Source organism: Meriones unguiculatus, chromosome 2 (assembly GCF_030254825.1).
Source record: "Meriones unguiculatus strain TT.TT164.6M chromosome 2, Bangor_MerUng_6.1, whole genome shotgun sequence".
Taxonomy (NCBI): Eukaryota; Metazoa; Chordata; class Mammalia; order Rodentia; family Muridae; genus Meriones; species Meriones unguiculatus.
In genome coordinates, this window is record NC_083350.1 from 89,345,118 (window position 1) to 89,364,300 (window position 19,183).

Here is a 19,183-nt window from a genome sequence, read left to right on the forward strand (position 1 = left end):
TGTCATCTAAAGCTGAGGCTGTTTTTTGAGGAGTGGTTGTTGAGATGGCTGGCTGATGACAACTGAAGATAAGAGGTCTTCATCCATCTGTAAATCTGTCTCTGAGGAAGACAAAAGCCAATGGGAAGCAGTGCCTAGCAGCACCTGTACTATAGGGCAAGTAGGCAGAGTCAGTGTGTAGAGATCTGAGGACCTGTGTCCTGTAGAGCAACTTCCCTTGTCTCTCCTCCTGTGTGTTGGTTTCTTCCTTCAGGTGCTCCTCTCTCAAGGTGCAGCTAGTGGTGAGCAAGCCCCGCCCAGTCCCTGCATGTGAGCCAGGAATGGACAGTACAGTCCCTCTGAGTTTAAGAGACAGCTTGTTAACAGAGCAGGTCTGTGATGGCAGTGACATTTCACTACAAGAAAGCAGTGAATTGGGGAGAACAGAATTTTTTAATCTTGTACAACTTTATAGTTACTTTAGGTGAGTGAGATTATGCTAATTAAAAGCTATCCTTAAACTCAGTACCTATCATGTCTCAGGTTTGCTATTTCTTTTCTTCCTCCTCCTCTTTCACTTTTTCATTTTAATTTTTATTTGGGTGTGTGTGTTTGTATGCATTTCCCATAGAGGCCAAAAGAGGCTGTCAGATTCCCCTTGAACTGGAGTTATAGGCAGTTGTAAACTTCCAAACATGGGTGCTAGGAACCAAGTTTGGATCCTCTGGAAGAACACTGAATGCACTTACTTGCTGAATCATTTTTCCAGCCTCATCTAGCTGTCTCTTTTCCAGTATTTCTTTTTTCATCTGAGATGTCTAACAGGTGCTGTTGTTGAGTCAAGCTTTCATATAGCAGAGGCTGGCTGTGATCTCTTGATAATCCTGCCACCATTGCCCAGTGCTGGAATTACAGGCTTTTGCAATCACACCCTGCTTCATTGGTGCTCTGTGTCAAGTACAGCGCTCTTAGAAAGCTAAACTTCTGGGTCTGGAGATGACTTAGTGGTTAAGAGCACTAGTCTTGTAGAGGACCCAAGTTCTATTTCCAGCACTCACATGGTGGCTCACAACCATCTGTGACTCCAGCTTTGAAGGGTCTGATGCTTCTAAACTCATAGAGCCTGGGCCATGCAAATGGTATACATACATACATACACACACACACACCACATACACACACCACGCACACACACGCAAAACACTTCTGTTCATAGAATAAAATGCATAAATCTGAAAAGTAATTTACAAAAATCTAAATTTGGTAGTCATGGTGTACCTTCCTAGGGCATGCTTCTAAATGGACTCTCCCTTGAACTCTTCCTTGAACTCCTGGACACCAGAGGAGGGGACAAGATGTGCAAACATTGGTTTTTAGAATGCACAGAGAGAGCGAATGGACTGCCTAAAGGATGCCATAGTTCCGGGTGAGCAAGGTTCATAACTTTGCTGGCTCCCTACCCCACAGCATCAACAGGAAGTTGATGCCTTTTCTTAGGGAGCTTCTACGGCAGTTAAAAGATAAAGCCGTTTGTGCAGAAGTTACCATTCACTTAGACTAAGTTAGTATTTTGCTTAACTTAGGCCAATTTTAAGCAGGTTATCTGATAGAGAATATTATAGGGCATCCCATGGTCTCAAAAGTAAAGAGAGCACTGGGAGAGGCTCCTGGAAGAGGTCTCAGAAGGATTGAGTTACACACAGCAGAGCAGGGCAAATGGCATTTTTCTGTGTTTGCTGGGGCGTGGTGTGGGCAGAGGGAGCTTTAAAAGGGAAAGACAAACATTTGCTGGAGTCTGTGGTATTGAACTTAAACAAAGCCTTGCCTTTGTTCCTCTTTTATAAGGTAAGGGCTGACAGGAAAACTGGAGCTAATGCTTGTGAACAAGGAGTAATCTTTGGATGGCATCTCACTGAAGATATCAGTTGATCTTTTGTTAGTGTGGAGCAGCCATGGTCTCTGCCCTGCATTCTACTTACGGCTCTGAACTTCACAGCTATAAGCTATTGTGTTGTGCAGAGAATTGGATTACACACTTGGATTTCATGACATAATGGTGTGTGCCTGTGTGCACAATGACTAATATTTGTTCAGCAATTACTATATATCAGGCACCCTGCTAGGCCTTTATACGTATTATCCAATTATTCGTGTTTCTAAGCAGGTGACAGCTTTCATCTGAGGAGTGAGTTGAAGTTAGTAGCTTACCTCAGTAACACAGCAAATGCACAACAGAGCCAACCAAGTCTAGGCTGAGCACAGTCCTTCCATAGTGCTGGTCTATGTTGGAAGGACTGTGAAGGGACATCTCCACTCTCACAGCCAGGGAGACAAGGGTGTATTTGAGGCAGCAGATGAGATACCAGTTTTGAGAGATGGGATTCCTGGCCAGGCACAGGTCCTGCTCTCAGAGAAGCTAAGACAGGCCTGGAACTAAGGTGAACTTCCAAGACTCTTGCCTCCACCTCCCAGCACTGGTATCACAGGCAGGAACCACTGAGGCATGGCTTTTTCTTCTCCACTTTCAGCTGGAGAAAACAACTTAAGCAGCAAATTTATGTTCCTGTGTACAGTTGTATACAAAAACCACACAGACATTCACAGTGGCATTGGTTATAAACTAAAAGCTGGAAACAGCCTAATTGGGGGGCGGGATTTCTCATTCTATATGTAAGCATTTTTAAAGAGACACAGCTATCAGATTTCATCATTATGTGGGAAAAGTGAGAATTGGGAATATGTGTTCTCTTCTGCCCTTTGCAGAATAGGACAGAACTCACATTTGCATAGTACACTGAGGTACTTGACTGGGGAGCAAGGGTGGGAGAGTGTTTGCAGTTTTGCTTTTGGTGCCTTTTGAGTTTTGTATTGGATTAGAGCATTACAAAGTTTTTAGATCTGGGGATGTGGCTAAGTTGCTAGGCTGCTCACCTAGTATGTGCAAAGCCCAGGTTTTGATCACCAGCCACACACATACCAGGAATATATGAGGCCCTATCCAGAGAGGGTGTGATAGAGAGAAAGAGAGGACAAGAAAGCAAAACCACCAAAAAGTTGACTGAATTTACACTTAAATTCCCACAACAGGGAGCTTGTCAATGTGTGAAGCAGTCACTGTTAGGCAGTGTCCAAGGCCCTCCTCATCCTAGTATGCTGCTGTGTAAGATCCAATGGGGTGGCAGAGCTGAACAGTGAAAATTGGAGATGAATGGACTCTCTGGCCTAGACATCCCTCCTGCTAAGTTCTGTGGAGAAGTAGACTTAATCATTTTATTTTATTTTGTTTTATTTTATTTTTTGGTGAGACAGGGTTTCTCTGTGTTGTTCTGGCTGTCTTGGAACTCACTATTTAGACTGGGATGTCCTTGAACTAAAAATCCCACCTTCCTCTGCGTCCCAGTGCTGGGATTAAAGGCATGCACCACCAGTCAGCCGATTTGATATTTTAAAAATAAATTTACCTTGATTTAATGTTTGTTTAATCATTGAGGCTTATAAAGTGGAGTCATCTGAGGTTGGCATTACAAACTCCCTGAGGAAAAATCTGGCCAGGATAGGGTAGTGTCCCCCTGAAAGAGCAGGGTTGGGGGCCCCTGTGGTGCAGTAGAGCTACCTAAGCAGTGCACAGGGGTGGCCTGCTTGACTGCTCTGGCTCTGAGGAAGAACAGTTACAAAGATGAGCATCATGGAGGTTGGCTGTGGGCTGTGTGGTGGGTGGCGAGGTTGGGGAAGCTCCTTACTTTTGCTTGTATGGCTCCTTTCCGGTTGAAAAGTATGGCCTCATTTAAATACCATAGCACCAAAGTGGGGATTATTAGAGCTTCTCAAAAGACAGGGTCTGCAAGAAGGAGGGCTGGCTGAAGGAGCTTCCTTCTGCTCCTTCCTTCCTTCCTTCCTTCCTTCCTTCCTTCCTTCCTTCCTTCCTTCCTTCCCTCCTTCTCCCTTTCTCTTTCTTTCTTTTTTTCATTCTTTCATTCTCTCTCTCTGTTTTTGTTCAAGACTTTCACCCTGCTCTCAGCTGTAGAGAAAGCTGGCATCTTCTAACCCCCTCACTGCAGGTGACCCCACTTACCACATGCATTGGAGGTTGTAGCCGAAGCCTCTGGCTCCCTGGGGAGCCCTGTGCCCTTTCACTACTAGCCTGCCTGGCCCAGGTTCATCTTACATTTTTAATGTTTCTCTCACCTACTCTGGAAGGGTGTGAACCCTGCCACTCCGGAGCCCCACTGCTTTTCTCAGGTCTCACTGGGCCTCTTACTGGGTACTGTGGCCCACACCTACTTGTCCCACTTGATGCATGACACACGGGCCCCAGGGCAGCTTCGACGCTGATTCCAGGGATCTCCGCATCCCGCAGCCTTTGTTCTCACCCCTGATTCCTACAGGAAGCCTTCCCAGTTAAGCTCTTTACTTCTTTGCAAGTTCTCATAGCAAGTATGGTTTGTATTGTTCAACTAATTATGCTTGTTCCACAACACTGACTAGAACTGGGCATGAGCAGTGCTCTTGTCCCAGGAGCAGGGCCTGCTGTTAGAGAGCCTCTGTGCTTCTCATCTGTAGCCCTTCCAAGGGTGTGAGCATGTGTGGATAGGGAGGTGGTTAGCTGGACGGACAGACAGACAATCATGCTGAGTATGTTGTTGGTCTTATCGTAGCTATACTGCTACCTCAGTCACTAGGTAGGTAAATGGGCACGGAGACACGCTGTCAGGTAGCTTCAGAGGGTATATCCGGTCAGCAGTGACCCACTGTGTTGTCTTGACAACTTCAGCTACTCTGTCAGTCTCAGCTTCTAGGTACTATTATGAAAGCATGATTGTGCATAAAGGAAAAATGCATATTTGGAAAAAAATTATGTTTCTTAACTCATTGAGTAAATACTTGATGAGGAACCTGATGAGGAACTTGATGAGGAACTTGATGAGGAATACTTGATGAGGAGCCTGGCAGAATGAAGCTGACCTGAGACAGAGAAATGGCCTTTTGGGCTTTTGCCCTCATGGAACAGGTAACTAAACACATTAAATTCAAATACTATTCAGTGTATGAAGAAAACAGAAAAGAGAAATGCAGTCAAGTACGCCTCTGGATGGGAAAGAGAGAAAAGTAACTCTGGCTTGTGTGTCTGAAGAGTTAGTATTGAACTGAAGTCTCAAAGGGGGCGGGGTAGTCGTCCAGTCGTCCAGTGTGGATCTGCAGAGACAGCAGACCGAAGTGCCCTGAAATGGACCAGATTTGACGTGCTCTGAAAACAACAAAAAAAAAAAACACACTAGTGGTGGAAAAACAGAAAAACCATGGCAGGGTAGAATGTGAGAGCAACTCAAATGTTCATCTGTCTGTATTCAGACACACTTGTAGCATGTGTAAAAAATAAATACATTGTAAGAATGAAAGATAAAACAAAAAAAAAAGAAATACAGTAATCATATCTACAAGTGCTGTATAATCGGAGGCTTCAGGAAATCCTGAACAAAACAGCAAAGGGGCCTGAGAGCAGGTGTGGGGGCTGGTCTTGCCTTGCTATCCTCACCTCTGAGCACACTGCCAGCACAGGAGGATGCTTGTCACTGCTGGGTGAGTCACAGCGTGAAGTGAGCGATAGCTCACATTTTATTATGTTCTTGCTTGGCTAGAGTTTACTCTTACTTTTTTTGCCTGTTTCATTTGTCATTCCATCTGCACTCATGTGGAAGAAAAATGACAAAATGTAAGGAAGCTATCTAAAGGTCTTTAATAAGAACCAAGAACTAATCCCAGCACCTGGGAGGCAGAGGCAGAGGCAGAGGCAGAGGCAGAGGCAGAGGCAGAGGCAGAGGCAGAGGCAGAGGCAGAGGCAGAGGCAGAGGCAGAGGCAGAGGCAGAGGCAGAGGCAGAGGCAGAGGCAGAGGCAGAGGCAGAGGCAGAGGCAGAGGCAGAGGCAGAGGCAGAGGCAGAGGCAGAGGCAGGAGGATCTCTGAGTTCAGGACAGCTAGAGCCACATAGTGAGATCCTGTCTAAGGAAGGAGAAGGGGAGAGAAGAAGGAGGAGGGGTGGGAGGAGGAGAGAGGGAGAAAGGGAAAGAAGGAGGGGGAGGAGAGGGAGGAAGAAGAAAAAAGAGGAGAGAAATTGGCACCAACACACTTACTTATTTATATAATATTTATGAAGGGAGAATGGGTTCTAGTGTTAAACTTATTTCTTGGTGCACACCCTACCTGTGGTTATTGCAATAAACCTGTGTGATTCTTTAGATGAGTTCTTTAGGATCCTGAGTATTAGGAAATACATTAATATATGAATAGCCTTTAGCCAGAAAGATAGTACAAGTACAAAATTCAATTTGTATGAAGTCAAATAAATCCATGACACTGAATCATGGTTGTGAGGATTTAGTTTTAAATCTTAAATTGCTTTCTAAATTAAATCAATTAAAGATAGGGTTGACTGTTTCTATTGGAAAGCCCAAGGAACAGTGTAAATTAACAATGAGATCATGGGTTGGCTCTGAAGCTCCCTGCTGTGTTCATTTTAATAAACTGTCTTATTTGCCTGGTGTGCAGCTGGGGTTGAGACCTCAGCAAAGTCACTTTTATGTTCGAAGCCACAAAAGGGGAATTGTCACTCACATGTAACAAGTGATTTTATTTTTAAAAAGTCACATGCTTTAGACTGCTTTTTCTGGGGAAGGTGTCTAAAAAATTATCTGCTTCACTCTGAACATGTAAGGAAATTGAAATGGTGTCTATTATTTGCCTGACTGCACAAGATTTAATTAGTCTTCCTGAAGAAGGAAAAGTGTGCTTCTAGAATTAGAGGAATCCACCTGAGGTTTGGGAAGGATGTAAGCAGAGGCCGCACAATTGTGTGTAACTCAGGGACAGGTCAGCTATGTACCGAGTCCATCTGCTCTTTGCATAGCCTGAGCTCCTATTGAAGCTAGAAATAACTTTCTGTGCTTGACATTTAGATGAACATTCAGGGGGTGAAATCATGCTTTGTCCTCAGCTCTGCAACACATTTACGTTGGGTTCTTTGTAGGTCAACTTAGGGGAAAGTTGCTCTTGTGTTTGCCTACTGCTGGTGGAGCTGTGGGACATGGTTGGGTTTGCAAAAAGAAGCAAATGCTTATCAGCTCCTCGGCCAAGGTTTCAGTTAACAGCCTTCTGTGCCGCCCCACCCCCACTTCCGTTAAAGTTCAACCATTTGGATTTTGAGTGTGGCACAGCCAGGCTGTGATTGATGCCATCAGACCCTGAAACTGCTTTCCAGGAGGTGGCCAGGAGAAGGAAGCGCTGCTGAGCCCAGCACAGCACCCTGCATGCTGGGCTGACCCGAGAGATGCCAGCACAGAAGGCAGGTTCCTGAGGTTTACCTTTTATGGGATCAGGCTGCCTTGAGTCTGAGCCACTCTGGGCCTTCTGTGGAGACCTTTCTCTTTTAAGAGCATTAAATCTAAATATCTCCCTGTTGAACTCTATTGGCTTTTAAGGACCTTGTGTACAGGGTGATTGACTTTTATGGCTCCTCCAAGGATGACTGAGTCTATTTATTGCCAGTGAGCATCCGTTATCTCATTGGCTCTAGATGACTAGGCTACTTAAGTGGTCCTTGTAAATAGTCATGATCTGTTGCTCTAGCTCTCTTAGGTCAGACTTGGAGATGACAGACCATAATTAGCTTTTCTTCCTAGCTATCATTGACCCTCAGTGAATGACATGCAAATTAGCAAGCCAGTCATGTAGGAAATATCCACCAGAACATTGTCTTCTCTTCTACTAGGCAGACCTATAGATGGAGTCTGGAGTGATGGTGGATTACATCAGGGAGATCTTTGTGAAATGCAGGGCCAGAATTAGGGACAACCACTAGTTCAGCAGAGTGAGCATTTTGTTTGCTGATACAAAACTGCATTCTGGCCTAGATCATCCCATTGGCAGCAATAGAACAAGTCAAGTGTGCCTAGAAAAGGACGCCTCCTTCCTGACCATCACATCAGTGGTCATGTTGCTACTTTAATCTTTAAGACACCAGCACGTATCTCTCACCCCATCTCACCCCTGCCTTCTGTGGTTGCAGGGCACAGAGCTTGCATATTTGTGTTGCTGCAGCCTCAGGAAACTTAAGATGTTTGAAAACATTTGCTGCTTAAGTGAATGTTAAATAAAATTTCTCTGTCATTTAGGGACTCTCCAAGGTAGCATTTTCTGTTACTGTGACTGTTATGGACAGAATATTTCTACGCTGGAAGTTTGGAAGATGCATCCTGCCTGCCATAGTCTTCATTACTCAGGCATTTGCATCTTCAGTTGATCTCACCCCCCTGCCCCCAGGCTTCTTTAGATTCTGTGAGGCCCCTGCTCAAATCTAGAGTATCTGTGGCTTATGTTTCACTAGTTTCCTCCAGGCTGAGGACTTTGTTCTGCGGGACCTCTGCTCACACCTCTCTTGTACTCGACCACTGTATGATGGTCATTGCTGAACACTGGTTGCATTCTCCTTGAATTGTTAGCTTCTGTCTCTTTCTAAGATCCTACACCATTTAATGCATTGTGTGCTTCACTGTGTGCTTCCATGGATACTTATAGACTGAATAAATGAATGAAAAGAATGAATGAGTGAAATGAATGTATATATTTAAAAGTATCTTTTCTTTATTTTTATAATATATAACATGATATTACAGGGTATATAAAGAGCAAAGTAGGGAAATTAAACTATGTATTATACAGTTATTCTTTCCCTTCCTGTGCGCACGCACCTATGCCTGTGTCTGTGTACAAAGCCGCTAAAATTTATTGTACACCATGCCTGTAATTCCAGCTCTAGAGAGCCTTAATCAGGAGGATCACCACAAGTTTAATACTAGCCTGGGCTAAAGAGGGAGCTTCAAGTTTCAGGTGACCTTGAGCTGCCAAGGGGACCCTGTCTCAAAGACAAACAGATGGGAAAACATTTCTTTAACACAAATCCAATGTCTCTCAGAGTACCCACACATTAGATCTCTAGACGTACAGTGAGACAGAGTACCTTTAGTATTTGTTTTCGGGTTTTGGCTAGAAAGGTGGGAGCTAGTGGCACAGCTGGCAAAGTTGTTGTAATTAGCACATCATTGAAACTTGTCAAATGTCCTTAGACACCCCTGATGGGCAGAAGGAGGAGCTCACAGGTAAAAGGATGTGTGAAGAGGTGAAGCACTGACAATTAGATGCCTGGTGGTGTAAATTACTAAAAGTCTACAGGGTACCAAACAGATCAGCCTGGTACCTAGGAAGAACTCTGTGGCCTTCATTTTCCTTCAGGGCAACTCTAGGCACTTTCACAGAGGCACAAAGGTTTTGACATCCATCAAAAGTGGGCTTTTGATGGGATAACACTTTTGAAACTTTGTGTTACACATAATTATATATGTCCCGGTCCACCCCTGTCCCTGATACCCTTCCTCCTAGTTCTTGTCAGTGTTCTTTGCTCATTCCAATAAAAATCACTATTACATAGTGTCTATATTAGTTTGTGTCACAATGACCAGAGCACCTGTTAGAAACAGCTTAGTGGAAGAAAGGTGTTTTGTTTTTCTTTCTTTTCCCAGAGTTTCAGAAGGTCCCAGTGCATTGTGGGTGGGAGGCATCATGGTAGGAGTGTGTGGCAGAGGCTGTTCAGATCAAGGTGGACCTGAAGGCAGAGAGCATGCCAAGAGCCAGGGGCTGGCTATATAACATAGGACCCAGAGACAGAGTTCCCAGCCAGGCCACTTCCTAAAGCTTTCATAGCCTCTAACAGCACTCATCTCTGGGGGAATTGTAGATGCAAACTATGAAAATGCCATCTTTTGGCTGTGACCCACCATTATGTAGAACAGGGTCATTTTTAGCTCATTTACACTCATCCTCTGTCTTTACCAATCCTTTACAGTGAAACTTGTTTTTTATTCTGTTAATCAAATAGAACTCTCAAAAACTGATTAGAGTTTCTGTCCTGTTGGCATCATGTCATTTCTATTGTATATTTTTTGTTTGTTTGTTTGTTTTTTAGCTTGAAGGTTTTAAAAGTTTTTCTATTGCATTTCCTGATGCCACATGTTATAAGATGAGGATTTAGTTTGTTCAGAATCTTGCTATAATTCCCAGGTTGCACTGGTCCTCATGATCCTCCTGACTCAGCTCCCTGACTGCTGGATTATAGGTGTGTGCCACCACTTCCTGTTAACAGGAGGAGGTTTATGCTGTTATTTAATCCCTCCTGTTTCTGTTTCGTTTCTTGCCTTTGCCAGCTCCTCTTCTTCACTAATGTGGAGTAGGTTAGCATTTAGATTTTCTTTTTCAGGGAGAGGGCTTGCAGGCACTTTAATGGGACCATTGAACATGGCAAGTATTGAGTGACATGTATGAGGCCCCTTAGCTGGTTAATGCTACTAGAGGCTGAAGTCGGGGATTTTGACTTGCAATCTAGTGGGATTCCTGTAAGTTCAGTTATCTAATGCTTAGTGAGTTCTTTGCTAGGCATTGTATTAGGTGCCAGGTCATATTAAATAATAAGAAATTATTCCAGACAGACCTCACGCTCCACAGTCAAGGAAGGAAGTTTTACAAAACATAACTGGGTTTCAATGCTATTCTATTAAAAAAGAATAGTTATCTAATTATTATTATTTTTTATCCTGCAGGTCAGAAGTTAGGGAAAGTTATAACTAGAAGTGTCAACTTCTTAGATTAATTGACTAATTTAGTATGTGGGTGTGCCTGAGTGTATGTATGTGTGCCACGTGCATCCAGGAGCATATAGAAGCCAGAAGACGGTCTCAGATCCGCTGGAACTGGAGTTACAACAGTTGTGCACCACCGTGTGGGTCCTGGAAATCAAACCCTAGTCCTCTGCAAGAGTAGCAAGTGCTCTTAACTGCTGACACATTTCTGTAGCCCCAGAAGTGGCGATTTTAATATACCAAGAAAATAACCTAGTTAACTCATTTATAGTGATGTGCTTTCTAGACAGTCATTTAAATTGTCTATTTCAAGTTCAAATATCAAAGCAAATTGTTTAGAAGTTTACAGCCATATAATGTTTTGTGCATCTGGCAGGATTCTATGGGAGAGTATTGAACAGTTATCAGTTGTCCTTATAGGTTTGTGTAGGATTTTCACTTCACATGCCTGCCTGCCTCCCTCTTTGAAGGTCCTCTGCATGGCAGTTTGTGAACTTTCTTCTTTTTCTGCCTCCTTCAGATTTTCATCACAGTGAATTGCTTGAGTACAGATTTCTCCTCCCAGAAGGGCGTGAAAGGACTTCCTTTGATGATTCAGATTGACACATACAGTTACAATAACCGCAGCAATAAACCCATCCACAGAGCGTACTGCCAGATCAAGGTCTTCTGCAACAAGGTGAGTAAAGACAAATTTGTCAGAAAGGTTCTGTTATGGTTAGATGTTCTTTTTAATGACATTTCTCCCTTGTCGCTGTTCTCGGCCAACCACAGAGACATGGCAGTCTTTTATTCTCAAGTCCTGTTAGATATTTAGGGAGTCACCAATCCACTGTCCTTTGTCTTGGCTCTTGCTGTTTTCAGTATTTTTACCATTAATTTAATGACTGGCATTGCCCTGGGGCTTAGTTCTCTCAGGCTGATAAAACAAAATACCTGAGGCTAGGTGGTGTGAACAATAGAAATGTACTTTCTACGGAAACCTCAGCGCTATGAGTTCAGTCCCTGTGAGGGACTTCCTGGCTGCCGGTAGGCATATTCTTTCCTTATGCTCACATGGAAGAAAAAGAGAAGAGCTCTCCTGTGTCTTTTCACGGGACACTGTCACATCAGGGATCAGCCTCATCACCTCACCAGCGTTAAGGGCTTCGCTTCAGCACATGATGGGTGAAATGAGGGAACCTTCAGTTTGTAGCATACTGTGCTTTGGTCCGAGCATGCAGCTGAGATGACAGATCTGGAATATCCGCTGGGTGTAGACACTACTGTAGAACACACATTGCAATCTTGGCCATTTGTTGAGTTGCATGGGGCCTCACCTAGAACTTTCAGGACTAGAAACCTTGCCTACAAAATAAGTTCATCATTTCTTACACAGCACACAGTGCTTTCATCTCCATGATTGCTACTATAAACTTTAACAGAATAGTTAGAATAAGAAAGCTTCAACCCTGAAGGTCAGGTACAAGAGATGGTCACAGGTGTGAGCACATGTACTGATCATTTGACAGCCTGTGTGAGGTCAGCCTCTGTGAGGGCAAGTAACGGAGCCTAAGGTACTCATTGGAAAGCACCAAGGGGCCTTCTGAGGACAGGGTGTGAGGTGGGCTGGGGGAAAAAATTCTAAAGACCCTAGCTGGCTGGTGTGTGCAAAGGGACTGACATTGCTATGTTGTTTTGCATGAGAAGTTACAATGTAAAGCCCTGATCTAAGGGGAAAACCCTGTTCTGGGCAAAACTGGTAAGAGTAAAATCAGCTACTGGAGTGGGCAAACAGGTGGCCGGGAAAGAAAAGCACAAAAGAAAATTAAGATAGGAAGGGACACTCTCCTGGTTAGTTTTTGCCACACAGCTGGAGAGTTTTCTCGTAAGAGAAGGGCCAACCGAGAAAATTCCTCTAGCAGATTAGCATGTGTGTAAGTCTAAGGAGCAGTTTCTTGATTGATGGGTGATGTGGAAGGGCTTAGCTTACTAAGGGCTTAGCTTGCTAGCCCTGGGCAGGAGATCCTGGGTATATAAGAAAGCAAACTGAGCAAATCTTGAAGAGCAAGCCAGTACGAGACATTTCTTCATGGTCTCTGATTCTGTTCCTGCCTCCAGGTTCCTGCCTTGAGTTTTTCTCCCTCAGTGATGGCCTGCACCTGTAAGAGGAAGTAAGCCCTTTGCTCTCCAGGTTGCTTTTGCCGTGGTCTTTATTGTAACAATAGAAAGCACACAGAAATGTCTATCTATACTCTGTATTTATATACAGAGTAGGCCATCTTATAAAACAGAAGACTAGGGGCTGGCTCAGTCCTAAAGAACACTTGCTGCTCTTGAAAAGGACTCAGATTCAGTTTCCAGTAACTGACAGCTTTACAGCCATTGGCAACTCCAGTTTCAAGGGATCTGGTACCCTCTTCTGGCCTCTGTGGGCACCAGGCACTCATGTGGTGCATGTACACATGTGCAAACAAAACACTCCCCAAAATAAAATGAATAAACCTTAAAGCAACAATAACAGTGCGCTTCTTTGTATTACTGTGTGAACATTTAAGAAGAGGGATTGTAGGTTACAAGCCTCAGGGGAGAACTGTCCTGGCTTCTCATGTTGCCCAAAGTGACTCCGAAAATAGCCCCCCCCCAAAAAAAAACGCATTTCATTAAAAACAAGATTAAGGTCAGACCAACTTCCTTATGAACAGTGAATGAACATCATGAAGCTACTACCACCCAGCAGATGAAAAACAGCCCAATATCTCAAAGTGAGCCAATGAATCTCGCTAACAGGAAGCTTGAAAACCATGTATATGAAGAATAGACCTATGCTTGAGCTCAGGCAAGAACTTGCAATAGAAGCAGAAGTATTCCATAATGTACGAGAAGCAGATAGTGGCTAGGCCAGTGACAGGTCATAAGGAGGTGCAGGTGGGAAAACAGCGCAGAATAGAAGGAAATTATAAAAGAGAGGAGTGAACATACCACATACAAGAGCTAGAGATGACTGAATATTTGTAGAACAGTGGTCATTGAGAAGAACAAACCAAGAACAAAAAACCAATAAACTCCCAAGCAACAGAATACAACAAATGCAAAAATGGTACATCAGAACCATGGGAGAGTGTTTATACCGTGCTGGGGGAACTGGCTCAGGAAAACAATATGAAACAACAGCTATCAGATGGGCAGAGTGGCACACACCTTTTAACCCAGCACTAGGGAGGCAGAGGCAGGTGTGTGTCTGTAAGTTTGACCAGCCATGTCTATGTAGTGTGTTCCAAGACAGCCAGTGAGACTCTGTCTCAGGGGGTTAAAAAAAGAAAGCATAGCTATCAGACTTTGAAAAGATGAAAACTATTCTTTGGGCATTTAATTAAAGGAAAATAAATAATTAGAAGTGAATAGGGATATTTTTATCATCAAAAATTTCAACAGTAATACTCTATCAGGAGAAAATAGTTATCTGAATAGAATAAAGTAAACCAAGGACTTTTTTTCTACCCAATTAACTCCAATGTAAAGAATATAGAAAAACACAAACTTCAAATAAAACATAAACGACAATATAACATCCCAATTCTGGTGAATATTCCTTCTCCCTAAATCTAGTAGAGAATAAACTCTAGACATGGAATGTGAAAGCACAGGTAATATGCTGATGGAGGGCACACAGTTATCTGTAAATCGGAGAGTGCAGACATGTAGCCATCATGTAGCCATCAGTGTGGCCTACTACTACTACTTAGTCATAGGATGACTACTGAAAAGCTCAATAAACTGCAGGGAAATGGCTCAGTGGATAAGAGTACTTTTTATGTAAGCACAAGGCCCTAAATTTGAATCCTTACCACTAGTATAAAAATCTGGGCGTATTGCATGTGCCTGTAACATTGGGATTGTTTCTGAGGCATGTGGGTGTCCAGCCACTCACTGTAGCTTAAATGTCAAACTTTAGGTTCAATGAGAGACCTGTCTCAAGGCAATAAGTCAGGGCATAATAGAGGAGGACATTCCAAATGCTTCTCTGGCCTCAGAACACACTGAAGGACACTTGCACACAACACACATACATACAAGTGAGGTAACAAAGACAGTGTAATCTCACTGGCTGCTTATAGGTATACACTGGTGACTACTTCAGATTAGATGATGGAGAAGAGAAATGAAAAGAGGCCCGTAGCTAATTCCATGCTACCCTTCATTCTTAAAGCTACACCAGTCTGTTTTAAATTGCCTGTTATAGCAATGAAATAGCACAGGGAGGAATGTGTCCCTGTGAGCCAAGAGAAGTGACAGCAGAGAGGAAATGGTTAAGAGAAGATAATAAAAGCCACTGGAATTGCACTGTAGGCACAGCTGTATAGCCCTTATAGAACCGAGGGACAGTTAGGTAGCCTCCAGAGCCCAGAGGCCATTTGACGCAACACTCAGTGAGTACATACACATGGGTCAAAGGCACTTGGCTGGACTCACGCAGCAGAGGAGCTGGGTCCAGACATAGATCTGTCTCAGTTCAGACTCCTTGAATCAATAGCTAACTTTATACACTGAATGTGAGAGTGACTACTGATCATTCAAAAAACCCAAAACTAAACAAACACACACACAAAACCCCAAACTTGTAGGGAGGAGAGTATTGCACTGTGGTTGTGAGCCTATGTCATAGAGGAAAAGAGGCTTTAAGGGATAAAATGGGCTCATTATACCAGTTGTTTGCCAATTAAAAAAAAAACAAACCTATTTTCATTCAGTTATTTTTCCTTTCAGTGAGAAAGGATGAGAAGGGGAATGTGTACGTTCCCTACCTGCCCCAAAGCTTTGTTTTTGAAGTCACATGGCGGGGCCTTAGGCTAGGAAAAGGTGGTTGGAAAAACCATTTACTTGTATGGCTATGATTTTAAACATTGAAAACCCAGAATGGATCACTCTCATGTACGCTTTGCCAATAAGAAAGGTCACATTCCTAATAGTTCCTGTTTTAAATGCCCTAATGAAGCATGATGGATTGGCATTTTTTTTTCAAGCAGTGAGTGATGACATAGGTTTCTGTATATTGCAGTGTTAAGGAGTGGGGAATGTCAAGAAACTCACATGAAGAAGAGTCTTAGGACCTTGTGGATGGGTTAACTGTAATTGCATCAGCTGCATCAAATTTGCCCTCTTAAATGAAATGGACTTCTTCCCTAAGTGTAGAAGTAATGTTTTCTGGAAGTTTTGGCGACAAGTACTCCTAGGAAATAAAGTGATGCAAGATCTTGGTGGAGGCAGATCTGTCTGTACTGAATGTGTAGTGCTTTTTTGGGTCTTACTGAAATCACAGCTTTATTTAGAAATGAGAATGACAGTTCCCCAAGAGTGTATAATGTGTTTCTAGTTCCTGAAAACTATACTGCACATATATAATTTTTTCCAAAAATACGCTTAATTCATTTTATGATCTTGTATAAAACCCCATATGTGGTAGCCACAGCTGGAGCCTAGGTCCTCTGAACTCTGGTGAGGGTTTTCTCAAGGTGGTCCATGAATTCCTGATGAGGTTATTTGATGAACACAGTCTTTCCCAGAGGTTCCAGGATCAAGAAGCTGTAGGACTTGGAGATGGCATGAAAGGTGGCCTTGATGGAGTTGCCCAGGGTGGCAGTGCAGCCCTGTCTTATGTTGGCGGTCATTAATACTGGCCATACTTAGCAGCTTTCTGGACACAGGAGCAGAGATGATGCCAGTGCCTCTCGGTTGGGGGGGACTCAGCAGTGTGGAACCACAGCTTCCTGTCACTCTGCATGGAACAATGTGGGGCTTGCCAATCTTGTTTCCCAACTAGCCTTTCCATACAGAAAGAGTGGAAAGCTTGGCCAAGATGATAGCCCCTCGGGTTTTGATTGGCTATATCCTTGGACCACTTAATACCAGGGCCAACATAACTATTCTAGTCCCCAATAGCAACTAAAGCCTTGAACTGGGTCCTCATTGCAGCATCTACCCTGGCAAGATCTTCAGAATCTCATCTTTTGGGGATGCTCTCAGGAAAAAGCTGATGGTCTAGGATTCCTTAATGGGTGGGGAGAAGAGGTAAATTGTCTCCAGGAATTCTATTTTCAAGTCCTTGACCAGGTGGCCCAGCTTGGTGACAGGGATCCACTCCTTGTCTTTGGCTTTACCTCCAGAAGCCTCACAGCTTCTATTATAACCTCAGTCCCCAAGGCTACTGCCAAGTCCTCTGCAGAAGCTGTTGTGGCCTTCCAAGCCTGGACCAGAGGTATTCTGCATCATCCACTGTTTGCTGTTTTCCTGAAGAGGAGGATGATATAGATAATTCTTAAACAATTCTTTCTTGGCTATTCTCAGAAATAGCACAAATAAAACCATTCTTTAAAAGTAAAATTTCTTGGGCTGTACCCATTTTTATTGGTTACTTTTCTCGTGCTAAGATAAAATGCCATATGGGTCCAGAGGGTTGAGTTTATCATGGCAGGTGAGGCATAGCAGTGTGAAAGTAAGCATGAAAGTAGGAGCAGGAAGATGAGATGCAGGCATAGTGCAGAGAGAGAAAGTGGAGTGAGGTTTTAAACTCTCTTAAGCCCACCCCCAGTGATGCACTTTCTCCAATGAGCCTTTCTCCAATGATGCCAGCTTCCCAGGAATCACCACCAACTGGGGACCAAGTGTTTGCATACCAGGCTCTGGAGAATGTTCTCATTCAGGTCATTGCACTATCTGTCTGAGTTAGCCGTCTAGCACTGGGATAAAGCCCATGACCAAAAGCAGCAGGTGGGAGAGTGGGCTTGTTTCGTCTTATTCTTCCAGGGCACATCACAGAGTGAAGGCAGGGAAGGAGCTCACAGCAGGAACCTGGAGGCAGGAACTGAGGCAGTGGTTATGAAGGAGAGCTGCTTACTGACTTGCCCTGCTCCTGCACACCCCCTCTCCCCGGCTTGCTCAGCTTGCTTTCTTAGATCCAGGAGCCTGTGCCATGGCCGACACCACTGCCAGCAGGCTGGGCCTTTTCTCATCCATCAAGAAAATGCTCCACAGGCATTTTCTCAGTTGAGATTCTCTCCTATGACTTTAGCTTGTGTCAAGTTGATCAACAAACAAATAAAACAAAACAAAAACACAGCAAACTAACCAGGGCAATATTCAGCATGATGAGTGTTTTTCACATGACACTAATACTTAAAAATAACACAAAATTTGACAATGAAAAAATAATTTGTATAATTTTGGGATGTGTCTTGAGTGAACTATAATTTATAGGGGTAGATAATACATATTTGTATGGAATACTGAATTACACATAGCTTCCAACACATGGCAAAGTGCTCTGTATGTATCTAAGAAAAAATGTTGCCATTTCCCACTCCAAACTTGAAGTTGGTTTGAGCAAGGTGTTATTGGGGGCATTTAGAATTGATTTCTCTTTGTTTAAACACAAAGGCTCTACAAAAATCTGTGTTATTTTGATGAGTTTTTTGTAGCCGGTGTATCTATATTTCTCTATGTTGTCCCTCTTGCTGTGGATTTCCATGGCCTGTAAGTATCAATGACACCTCAAAATTTAATGTAAAATAGCATAAGAACCGCTATTTCTTTGGTAGTTTTTGGTATGAAAGGTGCATTGTGATTGTCTGAGTCCCATCTATGGAAAACAGCAGTGGCCCATCCTTCAAGAACTCCCTCCAAAGCCATGGTGCTCTTGCTGAACCCAAGTCCCCACTGTATCCTAGTCTTGTCTGGCTTTCTGCTCTAAGTCAGTAAGACCAGTAAGAGTCAGTGTGACCAAAAGTGTATTTGGTTTGTCTGAAGGGTGCAGATTATTGGGTGCTTTATGTGGTGTGTGTCACTGTTTCCTAAACAGACTGCAAGGAAAGAGACTGTTAACATGGACCTAGGAAGCAGGTTTGGCTTGGTGTCCTGTGAATGTCACCTGTGAATTGTGAATTCATGGTGTACTTGAATTCTGCTGAAGCCAGAATGGAGGAAGCTGTGCTGGATGCCTTTCTGGGATCAGGAGAGGAAAACAGGTTAAGAAATGGCCCAAAAGAAATATGAACAGCAAATGATGCTGACACCAGGGGCAGCTGATCAGGTAGTGGAGCAGGAGAAGGCCTTGAATTTGGCTAATAAGAAGTCAAATTACAAAGAACAGGAGCACAGAAGTGAGTGAATGCATGTTTCTCCTACGTGGTAGAGTGAGCACCATCTCTAAGCATACAGGGAAATACGATAATTTCATGTGCAGAGTGATCCCGCATCTTTGTGTGGCTACAAAAATGCCCCCTTTATTTCTTCCTGTGATGATTTTTGAAAAAATTCATAACCATAGGCAGAGGAAAACTTGCCCTGGGAAGTGGCACTTGCCTGAAAGCTGTCTGTGCCTAGGAGCGGACGCCATGGGCCAGTGCTTAGGCTGCTCTATTAATAGCACTGAGCTACCCAGCAGGTGACACTGGGCCAGAGAACTCAGCCTGTTCTTTCCCCATGGATTCAAAAGCCAAGTTCATGGAGTAGGCATGAGACAGGAAGAGGCAGCAATCCGATGAGCTG

General features: G+C 43.6%; 1 protein-coding gene and 1 pseudogene across 1 annotated transcript in view; one reads left to right on the plus strand and one right to left on the minus strand.

Moving 5' to 3' along the window:
* LOC132652519 (grainyhead-like protein 2 homolog) overlaps positions 1-19,183 on the plus strand; it is a 50,608-nt gene that overhangs the window by 8,366 nt on the left and 23,059 nt on the right. Inside the window, exon 3 of the mRNA XM_060378616.1 lies at positions 11,181-11,339. Within this exon, the coding sequence (XP_060234599.1) occupies positions 11,181-11,339 (159 nt within the window). The remainder of the gene's footprint in view (positions 1-11,180; positions 11,340-19,183) is intronic.
* LOC132652247 (small ribosomal subunit protein uS5-like) lies at positions 15,996-19,031 on the minus strand (annotated as a pseudogene).